Genomic DNA, 25,711 nt, shown 5'->3' with positions numbered 1-25,711 from the left:
CAGAGACAATGCTGGACTTCAGCGGTTTTTCCTCTGGCTTCAGGACAGCACTAATAACCGGACGGATAAATAATGCAGCGACAGACCTCAGATCTGTTCCTCGCCTCGGAGAGCATCGCACACCTCCGGCTCCGTGTGTGAACGGTGTGTCAGCGAGGTGTGACACGGCCCCACGCTGGATGACACACTTCTGCGTGGCTCTCGCTGGCACGCTGCACCCTCTGAGTGTCCCACACAGTCAGCTGTGACGAGCATCAGCATCCGTGGACGTGTCACCCTCCGAATCCCTCACACACAACGTCAGCTTTACCTGAAGAGTCTTTATTTCTTTACCTTGCGCTGCTCAGATTGGTTTGACCTATTTCATCCTCTCGTCATGTTCTCCGTTTGACTGAATTTTAGATTTCTTTGAGCAATTACTCACTCTGGCTTTCTTCCTTGTGTGAAGCACTTTGCAAGCTGGGTTTTGAAAAGTGCTCTGCACATAAAAATTTGAATGTCTGCATCCATTAAAAGGCTTCGTTTGAACTCTGCTCGGAGTTTCTGTATGATGAGATGCTGAATTGCAGGAAAACCGATGCTAGCCAACACATCCCAACTGGACTTGGCTTTTATTTGTTAAACCCTTATTTGGTAACTACTTTAATGCTTCCCATTTGGGTTCATTTACAGGATTTCAGCAGGAAAGTGTCCACTCAGCATGTTTATAGACAGCCAGGTTGGGAGTTAGAGGCCTCGGTCTTGAAATCGCTTTAATAAATACCAGTTTAGCTGGACTACCTTTATTTGCAGGCATCGCCAATTCCACTGGTTTCCAATGAACAGCCCCATGTATCTGCGCTTCATTTCCAGTTTCACAGCCACCAAGAGGTCAAACTCTCCAGCATCTGAGAAAAATCTGAGATCCTGAGATCAAGACCCCCATCCAGGTGCCCCACGTGTCATCTTATTCTAATACTCATGTTTGTTCATTAATCTGCATCAGTAAAGTACAATATCAACGAGGCCTTGGGACCCTCTGTCATGAATTAGAGCTGTGTTTTGATTAGAGTAATGATTGCTCAGTCTGCACACATGACGTTTGTCTAATTAAACACATACTGATTGGGTGACTGGATAGTGGAGCGCAGCCAGGCGCATAGGTGAGAACTGGGCCAGTTCAAGCGCCCCCACAGGTGCATTTTTGCGGTGATCACGTGTGGGCCCGCCCCGCCTTACCGCCTCCAACAAAGCACGGCAAAAGTCACTGCTCCTCTTCCTCCATGCGAGCAGAGCCACAGCGAGGCAGGCGCAGATCGGCGGCAGCGGGGACGTAAGACGAAACCACTGGATCCAGCCTGTGTGTGTGTGCGTGTGGATGCGGTTCACGCTGGCGCAAAAAGATGATTAATTAGTAAAATTAAGCTCTCGGTAACCGGACGCCGCAGCTGTTCCGGGCTCGGGGCTCCACAGAGGACACCGGCGCATGTGGAGGTTAAGGCCAGGTGAGTCGGCTCCTACTTTGCTTGCAAACACGCGTGCCCCGCTCGTCCTCCGTGCGGGTGTGCGTCAGCGTTTTTTCAGTTTAAACCATGAAGCCGATACATATGTGAGTGTGTGTGCGTGTGTTTGTGTATCCGGAAGGGACTTCAGTCCGTGACAGACGAGCTCACGAACTCGGCTCAGTTTGGCATCCATAATTTACAAGCCGCAGTCGTCGGGCTGTGGGGAGATCCGCGACACGCAGGTTCCTGCGCAGCGCCGCGAGGCTCCTGCAGGCTGCACGCGCGACCCTCAGTGTGACCGCGAGCGCATCCATGAACGCTGCGCGAGTGGATCAATGTTTAAGAGTGCGCGTGTGTATGTGTGCAAAGTGCGGAGAGTCAGACGTCTCGCGGCATCCACGGCTGGAGCCGATAACGCGTCAACCAGTCCATCAGCTCCCTCGTGCATTTGCTTTTCTGCTTAACGGCATTAACGTTTTTTCTCACGCGCTCCGCAGTTTGATCCCGCGTGTCCTCACGGCAACGCACATAAAACGCGAAAATACAATGTTAGAGGCGCAGTAAGGCTTAATCATGCGTTTAAACACTGTGCGTCAGCGCAAGAGTTTGTGTGATCTCTGATCGTTTGCCGCGCTGATCAGATGTGATATTGCCAATAACTCTTGCAGCAGATTCAGTCGGTGTAAGTTTCAGTGGCGGATCAGTCACATCAGACGCACACACTTATGATAGCCTATTAACGGCCCTGTTTCCGCCCCTCTCTTCACTCTCCCTCTTCAGTTTTAATAGGCTGCAGCGTCACCGAGGCCGCTCCGTGCGCACTGGAAACCCGGCATTCAATTGGTGGAACCAGGAGGGGAGCCCCGGCCTTTTCCACTGCAGGAGGAGCGGAGTTGAGGAAGCCGAGGGAGAGACGGACGCCGCTGCCAAGACAGCAGGAGCCGCCTGCGCAGTTCGGAAAACGGCACAGCCTCCTCTGCTGCACGGCATGAGGGAGTTCAGCCAAACTGCGCACTGACTGCAGGATGCAGCGCTGCAGCTGCGTACTTTGTTAGACAGACAGACTCCAGCTGGTTCCGGACCTGTGCGGGCATTTGACAGAAGAATCGGGCCTAACCGGCCGCTGACAACGGCTGCGACATTTGGTTCCCCCGCTGAGAGTTGATCACCCCTCCCCTCCGGAGAGCCCCGCGCTGTGGCCTTGTAGCGGACATGGGAAGTGTAAACAGTAGTCGGGCTGGATTTTAAACTACGCACACGTCCCACGTCCTCCTCCCGCCTCCTCCTCCTTCTCCTCCCGGGCCGTCCGAGATGGAGATGGAGTCGGAGAGGGTCGAGCCGGAGCAGGAGGGAGACGCGGAGCCGCCCATGCACAGCGTCCACGGAACCAACCGGATCAGACCGTCCTCCTACCGGGCCCTGCGCAGCGCCGTGTCCAGCCTGGCGCGCCTAGACGACTTCAGCTGCGAGAAGATCGGCGCGGGGTTCTTCTCCGAAGTGTTCAAGGTGAGACAAAGCGTGTGTGTGTGAGATGTTTCTGACTTATTTTCTCAGTAAGTTACGCACAGGGTGCCATGGTGAGGACAGGCTCGAGGTCTAATGGTCAAACCCTCCTGCTCTCCATCACACATGATCAGAGTTTGTCTTCATTGGAATATTTAGGATGATCAGACAAAGTGTGCAGTGAAGTGAACTTCCTGTCAGCCCTGCATGAGGCAGCCCATCCAAACACCATGCGGGGTAGCAGCAGGAGGAAGTTGGTGATGGAGGTTATTTCTTTCTGGAGGGACGGTGTCATGGTGGAAATTTACACCTCACTGTTCCATCTGATGGTCCTCTGCTCTCCACACGTGTGACCCACATGTGGTGTAAGATGGACTGTGTGTGTTTTGGTGTGTAAGCGGATACGGTCCGGACAGGTGGATCTGGCACACAGGCAGGTAACCTTATACACGGCTCATCTCTGCCGAGGAGCAGCCGCCTTCCTCCCTTTGTCACGCCGCACAGAGGCTAACTCTGAGGAAGCAGCCCGGTGTGATGGTGCGAGGGATGCTGGCTTGACTTTATGTCCTCACCCTGATGAAATGTTTCAGGAAAAATATTTAATATTTTTATTTGATGCTTTCAAGGATCACCAGGGTGAAAGAGTTTGGCATATTTCAGCTTTATGAGCCACTTTTCATTATTAATTATTCATTTTGTTTAAAAAGTTTTTGAAAATAGGGAAAAATTTCTCTCAGTCCGTCAGGTGACGCCTATTTTTTGTCACCCAGAGATATTCAGTTTACTCTCATACGACAAAGGAAAGCGTCCAGGATGAACACTGCGACACAATGAATGAATTTCTCTCTGAAAGTTAAATTATCAGGCCGCGCTTTGATTAACTGCCTGGTCAGATGCAGCAGTTTGAGAAAGAGATGATTTTACAGCACTGCCTTCTTCTTTCTGTTGAAATGAATCTAACGGTGTGATGTTTTTTCATTATATATCACCAAACTTACATGCAGAATGACTGAACATCACTCTCTTACAGCGTGAGTGTGATTGTCCCACATAACGTCATTTCACTACAGATGAGTCAGAACGATGTCAACCTTTTTAAAATGACTTAACGTGTCTGTTGTGCCGAAACTGTGAATCAATTAGCCAGCCGACGGGCGGGAATTGATAATCAACCAAAGGTCATTTAGCAAATAGAAGTGCTAAATATTTGCCGTTTGCTGCTTCTCAAATGTGAGGATTTGTTGCTTTTCTGTGTTTTTATTGACTGTAAATGTGTCTTATCTGGGGTTTTTGTGCAGAATGGCTTCATCTTCTTAGACAGTTTGCATTGTTGTGCTCAAGTGCATGTAGTCTCATGCTCAACTGGATTTTTTTAGGGGACTTTTAGGGGAGTTTATGTGTATGTTTTGCAGAATATAGCTGGATATTTCCCTCATATCCGTCCTGCTTCAAACTAAAATGTCGGTGTGTAGTTCAAGGTCTCGTGTCTTTTTGGAAGAACAGACCCCTGCAATAAAAAGCAAGATTTAAATGATTAAAGACAGCTATCGTGCGGTGAACTAATGGCAGAGCGGACCCTCGACATTAAAAATCACTTTTGTTCAGCACTGTAACCAAAGTCCAGCTCGCTTTGTTCATTATTTTATCCGATCACACATGCTGGTATTGTAGTAATCAGTCATGTAAGCAGGACGCAGCCTTAGTCTTCACTTTCAGCAATAATGCCTGTAAATTAAGCAAACATCAGAGGTGTAATTGCCTACGTTAATGCGCGGTTGTTAATAAGAGATTATAAGGAGCTCTTTAATACTGATGTGGGAGTGTGCCAAGGCTCATTGGAGCAACAGCAGCTGTATTCTTTCTAACACCTTTCCTACTTCCTCTCTCTACTGTATATGAATGAAAAATGAAAAAGGCAGGTGTCCTGGCTTGTTTTCAGGTTTTCAGGTGATCCTGTGGGCTTTTGAAGGGTTTTATACAGCGGAGACAGCTGGGACATGAGGGAAAAAGGCCATTTATCAGGATAAAAATCAGGCTTATATCGAACTTCGTTTCTTTCTTCTCCTATTTTGTGTTCAATTTATTTGAAATTTTGTACATAAACGCATGTGACATGTAAACACGTGATGTGTGTACATATAATGCTATGATTTCTGTTTCTTCTTTGAGATTTGGGTTTGGGCTGCAGCTAATGATTATTTACATGGCAGACTGGTCTCTGAAATGTCAGAAAAGAGTGAAAAATGGCCATCAGAAGTTTCCAGAGCCGAAGCGGATGTCTTGTTTTGTCCAAACAATGAGAAAAAAACCCCAGATATTCAATTTACTACCATATAAAACAGAGAAACACAGTAAATGATCACAATTTGGAGGCTATAACAGCACGTTTTCTGTTCTTCAACTAACTGACTGATTGTTTCCGCTCTGCTTTGCATACACAGTACATGGCAGATAGATGTCCTGCTGTATTTTTATGGCGTCTTCTAATCCCGTGTTGGATGAGCCACATGTTTGGCATGACGAGTAAATAGAAATTTACTATAGAGTTCAGGTTAAAACATGAAAACTGGCAGCACTGTGGAGTCATAGTTAAACAGTGATTCATACTTTCATATTTAAGCCTTGTAGTCCTGAGAGATGAAATGAACGATCAGTTTAAATACTTTTTTTTTTTTTTTTTTTTTTACATTTCATCTATTTAAAGGTAAAGGTAAATTAAATTTTCCCTCTGAATGACACAGACTTCAATACTGCACGGCCAAGTCGAGCCTCCCCTCGTTAGATGAAGAGTTTTTGTGTTGTGACTGTGTGAAAAAGCCTCTTCCAGCGCACTCCTGAAGCCACTCCCTCTGCTTTGCCCTTTGAATGGCCAATGAGCATGCAAATGTCACCCTGTTTACTGCTGGCTTGTCTCCTTGGCACTTCAGTTTGCCCTTTTGATTGCGCCATATAAATGCAAAATCGTTACCGAAGCTATCAGTCACATTTGAAAAGTTTGCCGGCACGGCTGACTGAGCGCTTGTTCCTGTACCCTGATTTAGCTCAGAGGGAAAGACCCGAGCGTTGTGCAGGAAAACCTCTCAGATGCGTTATTAAATTCAACAGCCACTAAAATGGATATGGCGCTTTCACTTCGGTGCAGGCTTTGAGATGTCCTGCACAAAGCTCCGGCCTCCCGGCGTGTGTGTGCGCTGCTGCTGAGCTTCAGCCTTTAGTGCACATCAATGGAGACAGGCAGCCATTCACCTCTCCAGTGTGCAAGCTGAAAGAAACAAGAGACGATGAAGGAAGGGAGCGCACGTGTTGAGACAAATCCTTCAGGTGCTGTTTTTCATCCTCCTTTAATATTCTTCAAAGGAAAGTTCCTGGTGTGTGTGAGGCCAGCGTTGGCCTTGTGCAAGACTCCTGCTATTGTTTCTGTTTCTCCATCAGCCTCAGACTCGACCTGAAAACATTAAGGCTCAAAAGCAATAAGAACCCTCAATCACAGATATTGCACCATCACTCAGCAGCTCAGTTAACTACAGGAAGTACTTATTTATTCTGTGTGTTACCTGCGGCTGCTCTTTTTTTTTCACTTACTACACTTACTGTGTAACTGCACCATTTTCCAGCTGATCCAGTGTTGATAGCTGATCTATATATTTGCTAATCCAGATGGCAGCTGCTGTCTAAGAATGAGGAAAGGCGGGAGAGGCTTCTTATCGGATTTGGTTGCTATTTCCCTTCTCCGAAATTTACATGAGACATGGAAATCTCACGACACTGTTTTCAGAAGCTTCCACAGCATCCCGGTCTGAAAACAACAGCGCTTAAAATTATTTTGTGGATCTGTTTTGGCCTTTGGACTCCAGATTGGAATCAGTGTTGCTAATTGCTAATATGACATTTGTTATGGGTGACGAAGACGTGGTTTACCTCACTTACATTTTGCAAAAACACTCGCTTTCTTGTCCAAAGTTAGATGAAAGGATTGATACCACTGTTATGTCTGCTAGGCTAAACCTGAAGCTACAGCCAGCAGCCGGTTAGCTTAGCCAGAAGCTAACAAACTCCAGCTTCTAACACCTCTAAAGCTCACATATTAATACATTATATCTCGTTTGTTTAAATTGTACAAACACTCGTTGTAATGTAGTGATTTTATGAGGGGTTGTGCCAGATTTGGTTAGCTTTGGTCAGAGCTAGGCTAGGCTACCTGTTTTACTCTGTTTGCAATCTTTGTAGCTAGCTATAATTAGCTAACAGCTGCTGGCTGTAGCTTCATATTTACTGTACATACATAAGAGAGATATCAATCTTAATGTTTAACTTTTGACAAGAAAGCTGTAAAACATGTTTCCTCTGATCTTAAACTATTTCTGTAGGGTGTTGTATGTATTTTTATGTACTGTATGTTTAATTGTGACCTGCCAAAAGACAGCAGTTAGCTTTAAGCTAACTCTGGTACGATGCATCAAACTGTAGCATGTATGTTTAAATGTTTTTCCTACCCTGCTAGCTAAACCTTTTTAGACAAATACTGAGAGTTTTGAATGTTTTTAGAAAGAAATGTCCCTGCTGCTTCAGACTCAAGGTGGGTTTCTGTCAGCCTGGTCACACCCTGGTTCGTAGGTTGAGATGAGGTCTGATTGTCTTGTAATCTCGGTAATTTCAAGGCTGATACAAATGTGTGTCCTTGTAATCGTTGCATCGAGTGGGAGGTGTAGCTGAAATTGAAATACATTTCCATGAGTCACATAGTGAGAATTCTCTCCATCACAAAACGAGTCATCATGGTAATTATCGTACTGGCTGTGATTTAGCCCGATTAGAGTCTGGTGATGGAGGTGTGTGTGTGTGTGTGTGTGTGTGTGTGTGTGTGTGTGTGTGTGTGTGTGTGTGGTTGTGAAGGGCCGTTGTGCTCACACATGAGATATGATGAAAATGATGATGATAAGCTGAAGCAGAATAATTCGATAAAGAGGAGTTTTAAAACAGACTCTGAAGGACAAATACTGTCAACTGGAGTGAGGGGTTGATGGGTGTATACGCTTGTGTATACTGTGTGTGTGTGTGGTCATGTATTACTCGTGTTGTGGGTACATAAATCTGTTTACACAGTCACACTGTGGGGACTCGCCTTCATTTTGGGGACAAAACACAAGTTTCCATAATGTAAATCATTACATTTTAGAGCGAGGACTTGGGTTAAGGTTAGTGGTTATGGTTAGCGTAAGCCTCCGAGGAATGAATGTAAGTCAATGTGATGTCCTCTGAACTGATGGAAACGTACGTGTGTGTGTGTGCATGCGGCAGCTGCTTGTGACAGAGCAGTAATGTGAAGGAAATGTGTTGCCAAACACTGCTGCGGTGCCTCTACTTGTGTGTTTGCAGTGTGTGCGCAGAGCCAGTTCTCATCTGCCAGCATCCATCCTGCAAGACTGCGAAAGTGTCGTACGCCGACTTTCACTAACGTTTTGTGATGATATGATCACATCACACACTACGAAAAAGTTATCCTTTTACAAAATTTTAAGGTTTTTCAACCGCTGATCAGCCTGAAAAAGCTTTTGGGTATTTTACTTTACAGTGAGCAGCTGACAGTAAACAAGGAGAGCGATGCATCAAAGATCTCATCGGACACAAACCAGTTTTAAGACGGTGTGATTGAGTTTTCACTGTTCTTTATCATTTCATTGACTAAACTATTGAGCGATTGATTGGGAAAAGTAATAAAATGAAGCTTTCATTTCAGCCCTGCTCCTCTTCCTTTCAGTTAAGTTGGTTATTGCAGAGAAGAAAACTGAATCTTGGCTTCACCTTATCATTTCTGGGCCTGACTGTGGGACTCTCCCATCAGGACGTGTTGAGATGTGACCAGTTCTTAGGAAATCCTGGCTGCGGAACAATGTCAACTCTGGAAAGATGGAACGACAACAGAGGAGGGGAAAGAGTTGAATAGACACAAACCAGGATCCATCATCAGCTGTCATCTGCGTGCTTGTGATCATTTTCAGTGTTTGAGATCAGGAGGGTGTGTGTGTCTTGCTATTGGTTGGTGGTGTTGGTATGGGAGAGCCAGTGCAGACTTGAACATCGGCGGCTTAGTGTAGCACTTTTCCCTCATTATTCCTCTCCTCCCTCGCTCGAGTCGGGACCTGCTCCGCTGCCGCTCGCTTCACAAGTATTTAGCTTTGTTTATGCTCTGCACAGCCGCACAAACACCAAAGCGCTGAGCATGTGATACGCCTGTCTTCACTTGAACCGCCGTGTTTATTGCTTAAAATATTTCGACCGGACCAGGGAGTCAAATAGAGAAGTGTTGGGCAAGAGTTGCACAATTATCTGTTTTCAGATCCCTCCCTCCTTTCCATCGTGGTTACCAGTGCTTTTAGACATTTATGTCAAGAGAGGGTGTAAGTGTGTTTACATCAGCGCACAATGAGTGTTTCCTCCCGTCCACATGTTGGCACAGCGGTAGCCTTTAGCTAAACCTGGAGGAAGGCCGCTCCCCTGCAAGAAGCTAAACAAATGGCTCAGTGTTTGCATGTCTCGTCAGTGTCGCAGGAATGGGGAAACCTTTTGTGGTGCGGCAGCCCGGTTGTTTTTTTTTATTGTCGCCTCTGTTCCCATTGTGCTTTAAATACTTGGTTCACAGTAATAATAAAACATGCTCTGTTATCTGTAGTCGCATCACGCCTCGCAGAGCACCTTTGTTTTAGATGGCGGTCTCTGAGATCTCTGCCTCCTTCCTGAGTCAATGGATGAAAATGTCTTCAAGTTTTCAATGCAGATACTTTCTATCAGAAACAATCACACGCTCCTATCCCGACCACGCTCAATTAAACAAGCACTCCAGCTATTTAATGTCGCAAGAAACTGAAGAAACAATAGTTGAAACTAAAGCAGCGGAGGCTCAGATGTCCCCGCTGTTAGTCTAAGACGACTGCGTCCTACATTTTCCACAGTGCAGCTCAGCACAGTCTCTCATTCTCCCTCCCTGCCTGCTATTCAAACTCCACATATTTCACATTCCCGCTTTCTGTCCCGAGCCCAAGCTGTGATTACACCGATGACCTCACAGTGACATCATCAGGGTTATTCTCTCAGATTTAAGAAAGCTGCAGCAGAGCCAGAGAAAGATGTCAGGGATGCACCAGTCCGACTCTCTCGGCCCTGATCCAATGCTTGCGCCCCTACATGGTGCCCGACACCCCCCCCCGGCCTGTTCGATGGCCACGTCTGGCCCATGCATCATACATATCATACAAACATAAGAACATTTTTGCCCTTTTTGCTCTGCATTTATCAGCTGGGATCACTTTCATGTAAAGCAACATGGGGCCAGGTACCAGAAACACTAAATAGTATCATTACATTTGCAGAGAAACTGTATATTATGTGGACCAATCATGACATGGCCAATACCTGATCCACTTAGTAAGGCCAATATCTGCACTGAAGCATCATTAGAAGATGCTGCACAACCTTTTTACTCCTCACGAAGAGTAAAATGATAATCGTACAAAACCAGCGGAGTTCCCCTTTTAAATCTGTAGAATCCAGCAAAAACAAAACAGGAGATTAATGAGCTGCAGGTCAGTGATGATAAACATGCATGAACTCCAGCGACCCCCCCCCCCCCACACTCATGTTTAGGCCTGTAGGGGCAAGAGGAGGAGGCGTGGTCAGCCTGGTGTTGTGCAACAGAGCAAGTGAGCGGTTGTGTGTCAGCTTGTTGGCTACCTGGACCGCTCGCCTCCTGGATCAGGTTGTGTTTCAGAGCCCGGCTCGACCACACAGAGTTGGGGGGTGTGTGTGTGTTTGTGGGAGGGGGAGGGGGATGGACCTCCCTGCCAGCTCGCTGATGGACCCGGCCTGGCTGGGTGCCTCGTTTCAGTCGCCTGCACGCACGCATTCTCACTCCGATGGTCGCACGCTTCCCCTGCTGCTCGGCGCTATAAGCGAGGGCAGAGCCTCAGGCGGCGGCTTAAGCCTCGAGTTGTTTTGCAGGACAGGCTAATTTTCTCGATTCTCCGGCGCGCACACACACGAGTGAGTGGAGTTCACCCCCTCTGGGACTTTTACTCGCAGTCCCTTCACACTGCAGCCCAAAGCTCGCTCGTCAAATCTGTTGAAGCTTTCCTGTTTTTGTCTGGAAGTGAAGGCTTGAAATGCTGATCGTGAGGCAAAATTTGCTTTAGTCTGTTTTTTTAAAATGCTGCAGAAGTTGCACATTTAATTATGATGACACTTTTTGAGGAGTTGATTCAGTTTTTTTTTTAGTTTCTATGTGGCTGGCTTCAGACCAGTAAGGCTGTAGGGTACTTTAACATGTAAATACCACAATAAAATGTCTGTTAAATAAACATTTAGGTCTGATTGTTTGGATTTGCAGAGTCCAGGCTTGATGTATTTCCACTAACAATCCCCACGGTTTATTTGGAGACCCTCAGCCCTGAAAATATACGTTCAGCTGGTGAAATGATAACATTGGCTCGTGCTGGCGGGGAGCTGCGGACCCAGCGTCCGGAGGCGAAGTCGTTGGGCCGTGCGGTCGCGCTCGGCCACGCTCCGCCTCTGCCACACGGCAGCAACGTGTGCTTTGCTCTGCAGGCTGGGTTTTCTCTTTTCACTCGCACTCAGATTTGAGGTGGACACCTGAAAAGTTTGGCCATGAAGCGTAGACGAAATAATCACATACAGGGAGCAAACAGCAGGCCTCATGACAGCAAGGTCGTCTTCGGCGTTGTTTCTGTGAACTGGGGTGTTTTAAGAACCTGAGCCTTCTCAGTTTATATTCCACAATCTCACATGAGTGTTTTTAAAGCCAAAATCCTTTAATTGGACTGTTTTCAGGCTGAAAACATGCATTTAAAAAAAGCAGGATTTGATATTTCTACACCAGAATCATAAGCTTTGAAACAGCTTTCAAGCCAGAAAAATATTTATTTGAAACTGAATTATTAAAGAAAGATTTTCAGTTTGTTTCTGACTGAATCATCTTCATCCCCAAACACATTTCTCTGCAGTCACTCTGCTGCTGCCATCTTTGTATTTTCTCTCCGAGAAGCCTTAACTTCTAAAAGCTGAGCACATCTCTCGCCCTCGTTCGCTTCCTCCATCTGCAGTCTCTGACACATCCTCCTCCTCTCTGTCAGGCTGTGCATCAGCCTGCCCCGTCGGGCCGCCGGCTAATGACAGACATCGCTGCGCGTGTTGGCTGCGCCGAGCGAGAGCGAAGGATGCCCGTGACCTTTCCTCTGCTGACGGCAGCACTTCACAAGGCCGGGTGTGTTTGAAGGGGAGCTTTAGGGTGTGTCTGGGCGCGTGCGTGCAGTGGAAGTCTTTCGTGGGCGTGTGTTTGCGCGTAGTGTGTAATTGCATGCATCATGGGGTAATCTTGACGCAGGCGTGGACATCTGCATTCCAGTGGTAAGACCATGGAGATGACCAGTGAAGTGGCATGAAGCACTTGGGGGGAAAAAACACCGCACATGCCGTGTGTTCGCTTTGCAAGTGGAAGCTTCTCGGAAAGCAAAAACACACACACACACACACACACACACCTGAGGAAAAAAATGTTACTGCGGTGAGTCAGACGGTCTGTAATGATGATGAGGGAGAGGTTGTTTATTTGGAGGCTGAAAACTGGCGGGACAAAACAGGCGGGTCAAGCAGCGCTGCCATTCCAGCCACTGCTGCATCAGCAGTTGGCTCACGTTTGCACTGTAACCTGCCTGTGTGTGTGTGTGTGTGTGTGTGTGTGTGTGTGTGTGTGTGTGTGTGTGTGTGTGTGTGTGTGTGTGTGTGTGTGTGTGTGTGTGTGTGTGTGTGTGTGTGTGTGTGTGTGTGTGTGTGTGTGTGTGTGTGTGTGTGTGTGTGTGTGTGTGTGTGTGTGTGTGTGTGTGTGTGTGTGGCTGCCCGGCGAGCATGTATGAGTTTCTTCAGATAAGTGAGAAGGCAGATGTGCGCGGGGGGAGAAGCAGACAAGTGTGATGTAAATCCGCAGCCATGCAGAAGCGCCGCAGTCGTGTTTGCCAGATAAATCTGCGCTAATGGAAGCAGGAGGAGGCTGTGTGTAAAGAGACCTGCTAAAGGGTCTCCTTCATCCTCTAAGTGCTGTGTGTATAAAGAGAAGAAGAGATCGGTCCTCCGTACTCCTGCTGCATGTTTAAATTCCTGCTTCAGCTTCCCCCCCGCAGGAGGAAGCAGCTACTGTACATGTTTCTGTGTGTGCGGTTTACATGTGTGCATCCATGCATGTGTGCAGCAGGCTGAAGTCCTCAAGTGGCTCTGTGGAGAAGGGATTTAGTGCGGCAGAGATTGACTCATTGACTGGCTGTTGAGATGAAGAGGGCAGCCTTAGCCTTGTGTGTGTGTGTGTGTGTGTGTGTGTGTGCATGTGTGTATTAATAGCATTACTCGCTGCACTCTGGTCTGGTCTGTAATAGGCTTTGTGGTTTTTCCAACGGCGCTCTGATCCAGAGCCCGGCTGAGATCCAGGCCAGTGTCACACCGACTTCAGCTCCGCACTCCGAGCGCACACACACTCCCCTCCTCCCTGTCTTTCATTACACACTCATGTCACTCATGAAGACCCAACCTGAAACCCTCCCACAGCAGTTCAGCTCTATTATTAACTCAAAGGAAATTTGGTTTGCAGTCAGGCATTAAAAGCCTGATTCCTGGTTGTCAGTGCAAACAGAAGTGTGTCCCTACAAGCAAAATCCAAACCCGGAGATCACAGCCGAAGTCTTTTTAAGTGAGGTTTGCTATTGGTTAAACATTTTCAGCACGAGCGGTGCCGATGTTACAACAAAGCTTTGACCAAAGTTCTCACATGTTAAATGTTGCCTGAACACAAGCCGGTTTGCTTAAATCTGACAGTTGGGAATCTGATCAAAGAAATGATCAAACGAGGTTTTAATTCAGATCAAACCACCAGAATATCTCAACATCCGTCGGAAGGGTTGCCGTGACAATGTTTACATTATTGGTCTGCGGAGGATGAAACCTAATGTCTGTGGTGATCCCCTGACTTCTCCTCTAACATCACCTGGAGGTTCATGGTGCTTTTGAGTGAAATGTCTCCGCTATTGGATGCACTGCCATCAAACTTAGGACAGACAGGATGTGCAAAACTTGCAAAACACCAGCTGTAATTTGTGTTCAGTGCTAATTATCAGATGTTAGTATGCTAAAATGCTAGCATTGGCTGTTTCACAGCGATTTACTAAAAGAAAAAATACTGTGTTTCGTGGGCATGTTAGCATTGTCATTGTGAGCCAGTTAGCAGAGCTGATGCTAGCTCAAAGCATCAAGTGAAACCTGCTGCTGCTAGCATGGCTGTTAATTGTTAACGCTGTTAATTAGACACATACAGTACTGGGCTTTATCACACACACTCGCACAAACACACTCTGCCACGGTGTTTGTGCTCGCCTGCTGCTTGTGTGCGTTTCTTCTGGAAGTCAAACTACTCGCCAAGCAAATATCTACCAACATGTAGCCTGAGGGAGGGGGGAGCGAAGGGGGGCATGTCACATCACCATGGTTACCATACCAGCCATTGCCATAGCAGCAGGTTGGGACCGAGGAGCATGAAGAAAGTCGGCTGACCCGTTAACTTTTCATGGCTGCTTTCCAAAAGCTGTCGAGGGATAATGTGACTCAGCACGGTGTCGTGGTTGAGTTTTCTGACTTCAGATGTGTTGACTGATGTGATCAATGTGTTTATAATAGGTCATCATCATAAATGCCGTCCTGCAGGCCTGCACCGTTTGGCCACACATCTGTTCATGTGCTCACGCGCACTTTGAGGTGTTTAAAATCGTTTTTGTTTGGAAAGTGGAACAAGCGTTAATTACTCCAGAGTCTGTTGGGGCAGATTTTGCATTTGCGGTGCAAAGTTGCATCATTTCACCGGCTTTCTGATTTCTACACAAGCCTAGAGTTTTGAAATCATTCTCATGTTAATTGTGGTTGAAAATGAAAGCGATCTGCGTGCTGTTTGTCCTTGTTTTGGTGCAGGTGCAGCATCGTGTGTCAGGTCAGGTAATGGCTCTGAAGATGAACATCCTGGTCAGTAACAGAGCCAACATGCTCAGGGAGGTCCAGCTCATGAACCGACTATCGCACCCCAACATACTCAGGTAACTGCCTGTCTTACCCGGTTACACATGACGCTTACATCCTGGTCTTCATTACGAGATCCCTGCGCTGGATCAGCTTCGTCTGGTCCGTGTGAGGACTTGTTTCACTCGTGTGTTCGTCTGCTCTGCCTCCAGGTTTATCGGAGTGTGTGTCCATGAGGGGCAGCTCCACGCTCTCACAGAGGTAAGAGGCTCATTAACCTGCTGCTGAGCTCCAGAGCGCTGTCGCCTTTTAAAGAAGCAGAATCACTTTATTCCCTTACAGCAGCTCATCCAGCTCAGACTCACCGTAGTGGCGTTTTACTAGCCGACTTTGTGGAGAAGATACTGAGAGCAAATGAAAGCAGAAGAGCTTTTTATGATACAAACACATGAAGGCACAGTGAAAGCACCTACGACTGTGACCAGCGAGTCCCAGGTGGACTGTAACAGACAGACCGAGGTCAGGCAGTTCATGACTTTTCACCTGTTTCTTACATGTGATGGGTTTGTCGACATTGCCATGGTAACTGAGCTGCTCAGCAGCTGGGAGAGGGGATTTTCTGACGTGTGTACAGCTGCATTGATTGGAAAGGTCAGCAGTTTCAGACGCACGTCATTCAGAAATGCGGTTTTTCTTTAAACAGTGAGTTAGGTGGGCCTGCTAAGAGGTTCAGCTGTTTCACAGTGAAGTGGCTTGTCGTAAGAGCGACTCATCGATTAATCGTTTAGTCTGTAAAATGTCAGAAAAAAGACAAAAGACCTAACAAATGATTGACAGTATCCTCTATTTGTTGTCAGATGCAGAAGGAGCAGAAAAATAAACTTCAGACTGATCAATGAAAAGCGCAATAAAAAAAAAAACATGTCAGTCATACTAATAACAGGCTGAATGTTTATTCATTTATTGTGTGCGTGATGACTGACAGCAGCGTCCAACAGCTCAGTGTTAACAGCCTATCACAGCACAGCATCATGAGACGTTTGGGTCCCACTTTCCCAAAACAATAAGGGAAGCAGCTTCCATATCAAGCACTTTCAAAATGAAATGAACCGGTTGTGCTTTGATTTGTGTGTAATGAACTCCTTTCACGTGTGTGCTCGTGTTCCAGTACATTAACGGCGGTAACTTGGAGCAGCTGTTGGGCAGCGACGTGTACCTGTCGTGGAGCGTGCGGCTCAACCTGGCCCTGGACATCGCCCGCGGGCTGCAGTACCTGCACAGCAAGGGCATCTTCCACAGGGACCTCACCTCCAAGGTGACGGCACTCACAAACACACACGCATCAGTGGCCACGTACAGTACGCACACATCAGTGAACATCAGCACAGGCTGATCTTCCACAGGGACTCCTACAGGTGTGGTACCTGCGCAGTAAACTGCAGTGACTCAACCTATGGATGCTCCACAACAGGCGATGAAAACGTAGATGTCTGTGGAAGCATCAGAATTGTGCATCTGCAAATATTTGATCACTTTGAAAGTCGGTTTTGGAAACAGTATAAAGCTCTGGTGCAGATTTAGAGGCTTTGCAGGTGCGTCACAGATCTCGCAGCTATGTCAACAGAAAGGGCCTGTGGGAAATGTGCTGTGGATGTACGTCAGATCAGTAAAGATCTGAATTAATATGCAAGTTTAAACCCCAGAACAGCCTCCAGCCTAATCGATAACCAGCCGATGACTTTAGCCGCTAATGCTAACATTGTGCAGCTCCTGGCTCGCAAGTAATAACTCACAGTGAACATCTGTGGGCCTCTAATGAGCCCGCTCATTTTGCATTGTGCCTGTGTGAGTTAGTGATGGGTAATTGGGTTGTGATTAATTTGATTAGGTGTAATTCTGAGTAAAATGCAGCATGTAAACACAACATGAACCAAAAAATAACCAGGCCTAGATTTTAACTCTGGTCCCTCTTCAAGACGGGGCCTCCAGATTGGAAATAATGCTGGTGTCACCTTAAAACCTGACTGTGATTTAATGGTACAAATATAAATTTGCATTAATTGCCATATGGTGAACCTGGAGTCTTCAGGACCCCCGAGGGTCTGGGGCCCTCCTGTTGCTGCACAGTTAAAGACTTCTTCATGGTCAGCTCTGCATAATAAAATCTCAGATTGCTGTTTGAATACACCCAGAGGGCCACATGCGGCCATATAGAAAGGAATGCTCACACACACACTTGGCAGCAGTGATGGTGATGTGTGTGTGACCTCTGACCCCTCTGTGCAGAACTGCCTGGTGCGCTGGGAGGGCTGCGTGTGCTCAGCCGTGGTGGGAGACTTTGGCCTGGCGGAGAAAATCCCGGATTACAGGTCAGTCCATAACAGCACGTTCATCAAAGCTCCTATCGACGCCGTGATTAGATAAGTCACGCTCAATACGCTGACATCGCTGCACTTCTCTCTTTGCCTCTGTTATCTCTGCTGCCGTATCTGTCTGAGCACAAATGTCTCCCACAGCTTCTCGTTTCTGTCAGAGGCGCTCAGATGAGACACGGTCACACGCAGAGCGAGACCCGTTACTCACGCCAAAGCCCAGTCAGGTTTTTCCAGAGTATGCATGTGTGCTGCCCCCCCTCTTAATGTTGTGGTTAACCCCCCCTCTTGACCACCACTCACTGTTTGGGGAACTTGTATTAATATTATGACGCGTCGTTTTAGGGAGGGGCGGCGGACCGACGGCTCGCGGAGGCAGCTTCCATATTCAATCTGAGCGGCGGCCGCAGACTCTCCGCTCTGCTGCTGTCGTCTCGATGCGTTTCCTCCTCTGTGTTCGCAGCTGTGTTTTAATATGCAGTGACATTTATGCAGCATATTTTACTCACCATCATAAATTTTACTGAGCATAAATGACCAGCGCAGTCACAGCCATCCAGTTTTATTTTCTTCAGCTGGTTCTGCAGTGACATCATGCGCTAAACGCAGCATCACCGCAGTGGAGAAAATAGTCAAAGTGAAAGATTTTATTCAAGAAAAGTGTTGTGAAAGTGAAAATATACCTGTGTTGTGCAAATGAAAATTGCCAAATTTGAAAAAGGGAAACGGTAAATCTCCAGAGTTGGAAAATATGAATCTGATCAGCCACCTCCAGGAAAAAAAATCATGTTTAAACGCTCAAACTGCCTCAAAGTGCTGAAATCCTGGCAGCATGAAAAACTGCAGCTGTAGTTTCAGGAATCAAATGATCATAAATGGTAATGATGATCCTCAACTAGTGGAATAAATGTTTAATCTTAAATGTGCGAAAAAAAATCTTTTTTTGGCCACCAGGGGGCAGCAGATACCACCTGACAACACTGAAATAATAAGTTAGTGAGGTGCACTTGTTAGCAAACAGTTGCTTGTATTCACATCCAGCACAAACATTCGTGGAGTTTGTGTCCACCTGATGAGTCGAAGTCCAATATTTGCTCTCTTTTAGCTCCGTTTTTGGTCTCTACCCCTCCTGAGGGAAATACGTGGCTCTTTAGCAGCTAAACGTTCGCTAACTGTGTGCTGTGTGGCGCTGAGCAGGTCGTGTGCAGTCGGTTTTCACGGGTTTTTTTCCCGTTCTGCTGGAGATGACGCTGTGAGAGCAGCGAGACTGAACCGAAACAGTAAAGCCGCGGAGCATAAAGCCTAAAGAAAAGGTCTGAGAGGCGCTGTAAAGCTCCGCAGAGCTGAGGGGGTCTGCAGGGTCTGTGGGTTCATCACTACGAGTTGAACTCCTTCATGTCCTGTGATCCATTGTTGTTAGAAAAATGCTGATTAAAGCCACTTTAAAATGAGCCTGGTATCGCTTTCTTATCTGTGCCCTGGTAATAAAAGACGACTCATTGAATTCTCCCAAATATTCCAGTTAAGTACCAGGACGTCAAATTGTAATTAAGTGTGTGTGTAAACATACTTTGGACATCACGTCCTCTCATCGTCCATATCTGTAAATCCTCGACTCAAATGAGCTCATTTCTCCTCTTTAAAGAACATCAGATCAGTCGATAACAACGCAGAGCAGCCGGGTTGTTGGGGGTGGGATGTCACAGAGGCCCCTGCCCACACATGCGTGGACGCTCAGTTATGTCCCATTAGCTCCCCGTCCTCCCCTCCTCGTCCGTCTGCAGTCATTTAGTAAACACGCGTCTCCGGCTGAGACGACACAGCTGCCACTGTAACCTGCCGGCCCTTTTCCGTCAGCGCTGGGAGTGTGTGTGTGTGTTTCCGCTGCCTCTGTTCATGCCCTGTCCACCTCTTGTGTTTACACAAGTGTGTGTCAGCGTCAGAGGGAAGAGCTTCTAACTTTCATGCTTTAGACTAAACTTGTGCTAAATCTTTGGCCTTGACTACCCTCAGGATCCATGAAAGGAGCTGAGAAGCGCATGTCCATGTAGCTTCAAAACAAGGATAAAAAGTTGATGCGTGGCCTCCACCTGACTGTGTGTCACTGTGTTTTCGCATACCTGCCGCTATCGCACACGACGCCTCTGTTTGCTCCGGCCTCTGTTTCAATAACAGCTGGCGAATTGCGTTTCCGTCGTATTCAAGGGCGTGTTTGCTTTATGTTTTAGTCAAACACTGACGCATCCTGTGGCGCAGCGCTAACGGAGAATGGACGGTGCTGACGGCCCGTCTCGAATGTGTGTGTTTGCGTTGGAGTGCTACCGCTGTGCTTGTGGCATGAAGGAAAGGAAAGGAGGGAGGGAGGGAAGGATGGAGGGAAGGAGAGGAGATGAAGGGGGTTTAGGAAAAGCACTCCAAATAAGGTCAAACTATTCCAGTCCTCCTTTTGCTCCTACTGGATCTGCGCTGCCCTCGTATAAACGCTCACTCCTGTCCTTTACTCTCCCGTCATCCCTCCACTGCTTCTTAACTCTTTCTCTTCATCTTTGAGCTGCTTTCCCTCCTTCGCCCTCTGCACTTGTCTGTTTTCTCGTTTCCATCTCCTCCAAACGGCGCTCACATCGGGGGCCTGGACCGTCTCGGCTCCTCGTTTCTCCCCCTGCCGCCGCTTCCCTCGCTGTGTTTTTTTGCAGTATCATGGCTCACAGTAGCAGATGGAAATAGCGCAGAGAGGAAGTGTCTGCCAGCAGGGTGTGTGTGTGTGTGTGTGTGTGCGCGCGTACGTGTGTGTAAGCACGTTGTCCTTGCACACTCTTGCGTTCCTTCCTTTTTGTTCGGCTAAAATTGCACAATGATTTATATCTCCACATAACTGAAACACACTGCGGTTTCCAGATACAGAGGAAGTGTGCAGAAGCACCAGCACAGAGGCAGCTTTCCCCCGTCAAACCCCTCTCGACTGGGCTCTGTGTGTATGAAATGGAGCGTGACGCCTGCCTGTTCGTGTCCGACCGTCTGTCTGTCCGTCATCGTCGTCTCTTACTAAAACCTCCTGAGTGGAATATATGTTTTCATCTGCTGCCACCACACTTACCTAAAACCCAAGATGACATTTTCACAAAGCTTCTCCGGTCCAAAAATACATTTAATTAAGTATTACATAAGATGAGGAAAAAGAAAAGCAGCACATTTGAGATGGTGAGACTAGGTAATGACTTAAATGATTAACTAATTATTCGACTAATTGTTGCTGCTGTACGTTTTACACAAGACAAACCTCCATAGTTCAACAGATTTGCCCCAAATCATCATCAGTCTGAGTAAATCTGATGCACAGCACCTTTTTAAAGAGCAAGAGAGATTTTATACAAACATGACAAAACAAAGATGTTCAGGTGTCATTTTTCAGAAAGCAGCACAACTGTTCTCGAAGAAATTATTTTAATCTGGCCTTTATTTGCTTTGGTTAACTGTGTTTACTCTATAAAATGTCAAAACAATGAAAAAAATCACCATCAAAAAAGTACAAGGAGACGTCTTCAGTTGTCTTGTTTTGTCTGACCAACAGTCCAAAACCAAAAAATATTCAGCTTAATGTGATACACACTAATAAAAGGTGGAAAACCTCGACATTTAAGCAGCTGCAGTCAGATTATTAAAGCGCTCTGTCAGTCAGCTCATCGTGCTGTTTTAAGCCCTTAAAGAAACATTCTTCCTCCAAGCTGTGATGGTTTTTAGCGCCATATTGCCTGAATTAAATATAACAATATCCCTTAAAGTCCTCCTAAACTTGGGTGTTTTGAAATGGATTTGAGAGGTTTTTCTTGCTCAAATCCGTGCTGCTTTAACATGAAGCCTCCTTCCCTCCTCTTCCCTCTCTGCAGCGAGGAGGAAGACCAGGAGCCTCTGGCTGTGGTGGGCTCCCCCTACTGGATGGCCCCGGAGGTGCTCAGAGGAGAGGTGTACAATGAGAAGGTACTGACGGATCGCCTTCAGCCGCAGGATGTAGCAAGAGGTCAAGGTCCACAGTGGGTGTTGAAAGCCGGTCAAATAAAGCAAAGCAGTGAAGTAAAGCAATAAGTATTTGATAAATCAGTTATGTCAAAGCCGAGCAGGAATTCAGTTATGTAAGAGGTGCACTTCTTGGCCTGGGTGGCTTAGTGGAAATCCTGATTGCCTGTTAGGGTTTCATTAAAGGGATGATGAAGACATTTTCTGTGTTATGCAGCCTGACTGAGCTTAGAAGGAATTACAAATTAGTGCCAGATCCAGAATAGGGTGCATATTTTTAGATTATATTGCAGTAGTAGCAGTTAAAGTCAGTCACCAGAGCAGACAAACACAAACTGCGCATGGTAGTTATTTCTTCCCGTCGTATTTGTCCTCATCTTTACGTCTCAGCGTGCGTCTCTTTGATCGACTCGTCTTCCTGTCTCTGCAGGTGGACGTGTTTGCGTACGGGATCATCCTGTGTGAGGTTATTGCGAGGATACAGGCCGACCCGGACATCCTGCCGCGCACTGAGGTACCGAAGCCCTTTTCTGAATTGACAGATGTCTCTTATCACGTGCTCATCATCTCACACACGTCTCCACACCTTGTTATATAATCATGTGAACTGTGGAGGGGAAAAAAAGTACAATAAAAGGATTATTGATAATGTGCAGGTCTTCTGGGACAGTTCCTGTAAGTCTGTCAGCGTTTCAAAAGCACCTCCAGCACATGACTGTTGTGCAAGAAGCAAAATCAAAAGCAAAACACGTGAAAGGGTAGATATCTCATTTCGTAATGAGCGTCCCTGAGCGCCATCTGGGACAAACAGGAGGCTGATTTTCTTATCTTGAAGAGGATGCATGACCCCAAAACGTTGCTGCCAAAGAGACCAGGATAATTCACCCTTTTCCACATCACATACTTATTGTACACTGGTTTTTATTGTGCTGTGTTCAAACTGGAAAAGCAACAAAACGAAATATCTTCAAAAAAAGTCCAAATGTGTCTGTACACGCTCTGCACCATTTCTTGTTGGCACAGGTGCAGTAACAGCATGCCTAATAATAGATTACAGTATACAGTTAGTATGTAGAGGGAATTTAGGGTACAGCGTTGATGCACATGCTGAAAACTGCTGAAGAATTTCGCCCCCTTGTGGCCATGCAGTATTACAGCAGTTGAAACTGTGTGACGGTACAGCTCACTGAAAGGGCTCTTAAAATAAAATCTGTTGAACCAGGTGAAAAAAAGCACACACAGACATAAATTTTAAACCTTGTGAGTTATTTCCTTTGTGCTCTTGTGCAGGACTTCGGTCTGGATGTGGAGGCCTTTCAGCAGATGGTGGGAGACTGTCCTCCTGACTTCCTGGAATTGGCCATCGCCTGCTGCAATGTAAGAAACACTCATCTGACACACACATAAACAGGTCTAAGTTTATAAAGTCTGCCCTCCCCGCCTTCTCTGTTTAGTCTGCAGTTCTTTGCTGCAGTGTCGCTTGTGCTTATTAACCTATTTTTGGTGATTTCATGATACTGTGCTACATGCCAGCTCATTTGTAGGTACATTATGGTAATGGACAGAACAATACAGTTTTATAACCTCCAGAATTATCATACTGTTGAATCAGCGCCTCTGTAAAAGATTTATTGGTATCTGCGGTGTTGCTCGGGAGAAGAAAAAGTAGTGCTTGTGTTGCTTCTTTTGCACCAATCTGGAAATATCCGTCCACTTCTGACTTCTGACCTTCTGTCCTTCTTGCTCCTCTCCAATCTGCTGAATATCCTCCGTTGCTCGCTCCCTCCTGTCAGATGAAAGCAAAGGTCCGACCATCCTTCTCCCAAATCGTAATGGAGCTGGAGAGGAGACAAGCTGAGAGGAAACAGAGGGACGAACCAGCCGTCAAAGGTGAGTCCTCAAACGCTCTGTAGGCACCAAATGCTCAGCAGGTTTGTTTCTGCAAATTAGTATTAAGCACTGTTCACTCTTTTTTCTTTAAAGCTGTTTCTCCAGCGATTGGCTCCCTGCGAAGGCGATCCCTCTGCCTCCCATCAGATCCTCGCCTCTCCCGCAGCAAATCCGACATGCTCCACCCCCAAGACTTGCCCCCTTCTGTTACGTTGGCAACTCCTGCTCGGGTCAACCCCTTCTCTCGCAGGGAGGACCTCAAGGGCGGCAAGATCAAGCTGTTCGACACTCCCAGCAAGTCTGTCATCTCCCTCACCTTCACCCTGCCCCCTCCACCAGACTGCGACAACCCCTCACCGTCCGAGACGGACAGCAGCGACCAACCCAGGAGGCACAGGCGCTGCCATTCACTGCCGTGTACGCCGCCTCCACATCTCACATCAGCGCCGAGCACTGTCCTTACCGAGGAGGAGTCTGCGTCTGAGGTAGACACTGTGAACGGTGAGACAGATGGAACGGGTGAAGACCAGAGGCTGTTAGGAGGCGAGAAGATCAGGAAGGAGAGTGATTCAGGTCTTCCTCTGTCCCTTGAACCCCTGTCGCTGGACCTGCTGGACCAAGAGAGGGAGGAGGAGGAAGAAGAGGATGAGGGGGAGGGGGAGGTGGAGCCAATGGACTGCACCAGCTCCCCGGACACACAAGACGGCTCTCCTTACTCCAAACTCTCCCCACCTCCGTCCCACTCCTCAACTCCCCTCCAACCCTCCACCCCTCCCTTCTCAAACAGCTGGGGGTCAGCCATCTCCAACGGGCCCCCATGCCTGCCCCCCCTCTCTCATTTGGACAACAACAACGTGGTCGTGAGTCGACCCTTGGGGTGGAACGCCACCACCACTGCTCCCACCACAGCTAACAACAATGGCTACCACTCCCCTCCCAGCGACCCTGCCGGTTCGTCCCCATTCGGCTCTGGCAGCGGACACTCCTTGGACCAGGAGGAGGTGATCTCCTGTCCTGGCTGCTGCCTCGCTGGCCTTCGCTTCCCCTCAGTGTGTCTCAGAGCTCCACCCCGCAGAAACCCCTATAAGAACTTGAACGGGGACCATGCAGCCTCACGTGGGCTTCTTTGTCCGGGACCCAAGGGCCTGCCGCCCTCGCCTACCCCCACAACCACCACCACCAGCCTGGAGCCGGGACTCTCCTTGCCCGGGGCACAGACATAAACCCCACCTTCTAAACACCAAATACACACAGAAAAGACATGTGGAAACTGCACCAAAAGCTCTTCACTGGAAATTAAGTGGGTCTTCTTAGAATTTGCACAGATTTTAACTCAGCAATACCCTGCTTATATTCTAGACACACTTTTTGGTGCAGATCAGGCTCTTGAGCGTCCAGATGGGTTTACTACGACACACTCCAGACTGTCTTTCTCCATGCAAACTGTGGGACAAGAAACTGGTGTCTGTGCTGACAACTTGTTGCATGTCACCCTCTGCTGGGCTGAGGGCGGCACAACTTGAGACGTCAGCAGTGCCTGCGTATATGTGACTGATGATCAGCAGCGTTCAGAACTGTTGAGCATGTAAAAAGTCCAGTTTGGGCCCCAGTTGGTGAGATCCTGTACATTCGCAGATGTAAAGATTCTTATGACTGATGATATTGATGATGATGCTGAAACGAGGAATGTTAAGCTTAGTATTATTACTGCTGCAATGATTTTTGATGTTTGGTGCTGTTTCTGAATGAACAGGCAGTTTTGCTTTAATGTCTTTAATTATCAAAAGGTGTATGGTGCACTGCAGGGCTGAGTGTGTTAGTGTTTAACATGGATGTGCGTGTGTGTGTGAGAGAGGAAGGGTAAGAGAGTGTGGGCTGTACACCGTTCTTTTGTTGCTGTATGATCTCTATTGGCCCTTCTGGTTGCCTGGGTTAAGCACTTCAACTGTATTACTATTATTAAGGAAACTATGATGTCATTATTACTTTTGGGAATGAATGGTCAAAGACCTGCTTAAGAGATGTACAGATTCTTATTATTTAAAGATGGCATTGAATAAAAAGATAGAATGTGATGTTTTCCTGGTATATATCTTCTTTTTTTTTTAGTCATAGCAGCACGGCTTGAGGGATGGCATTGTCGGTCGGTTTGTCCCCCACTTTGGTCCGTGGATTGCCATGAAATGTTGTACCTCACGTTTAGCCCCAATTAGAAAATAATAGCAAAACAAGGATAGCAAACATTGTAAATATTAAACCTGGTCATCAACATTTTAGCGTTGCCATAGTGGTTAGCATGTTCTCTATAGAATTTAGCTTGATAGCAAACTAACATGCAAAACAAAGATGGAGGACATGGTTCTTCGACATCAACACGTTAGCATTGCCATT

General features: G+C 47.1%; 1 protein-coding gene across 1 annotated transcript; it reads left to right on the top strand.

Moving 5' to 3' along the window:
* The first annotated feature begins 1,248 nt into the window (after positions 1–1,248).
* Positions 1,249–25,407, top strand: tesk1b (testis associated actin remodelling kinase 1b). The gene is made up of 11 exons (XM_070993425.1): positions 1,249–1,484; positions 2,265–2,990; positions 15,003–15,124; positions 15,260–15,308; positions 16,216–16,362; positions 17,334–17,416; positions 21,304–21,394; positions 21,861–21,944; positions 22,721–22,807; positions 23,224–23,320; positions 23,414–25,407. The coding sequence occupies exons 2-11, from the start codon at positions 2,796–2,798 to the stop codon at positions 24,541–24,543; spliced, it is 2,085 nt and encodes a 694-aa protein (XP_070849526.1). The 5' UTR covers positions 1,249–1,484; positions 2,265–2,795; the 3' UTR covers positions 24,544–25,407.
* The last annotated feature ends 304 nt before the right edge of the window (positions 25,408–25,711 follow it).

Source organism: Chaetodon trifascialis, chromosome 23 (genome assembly GCF_039877785.1).
Source record: "Chaetodon trifascialis isolate fChaTrf1 chromosome 23, fChaTrf1.hap1, whole genome shotgun sequence".
NCBI lineage: Eukaryota > Metazoa > Chordata > Actinopteri > Chaetodontiformes > Chaetodontidae > Chaetodon > Chaetodon trifascialis.
The sequence above is the reverse complement of the archived record's forward strand: the minus strand, read 5'-3'. Positions and strand labels throughout refer to the sequence as shown.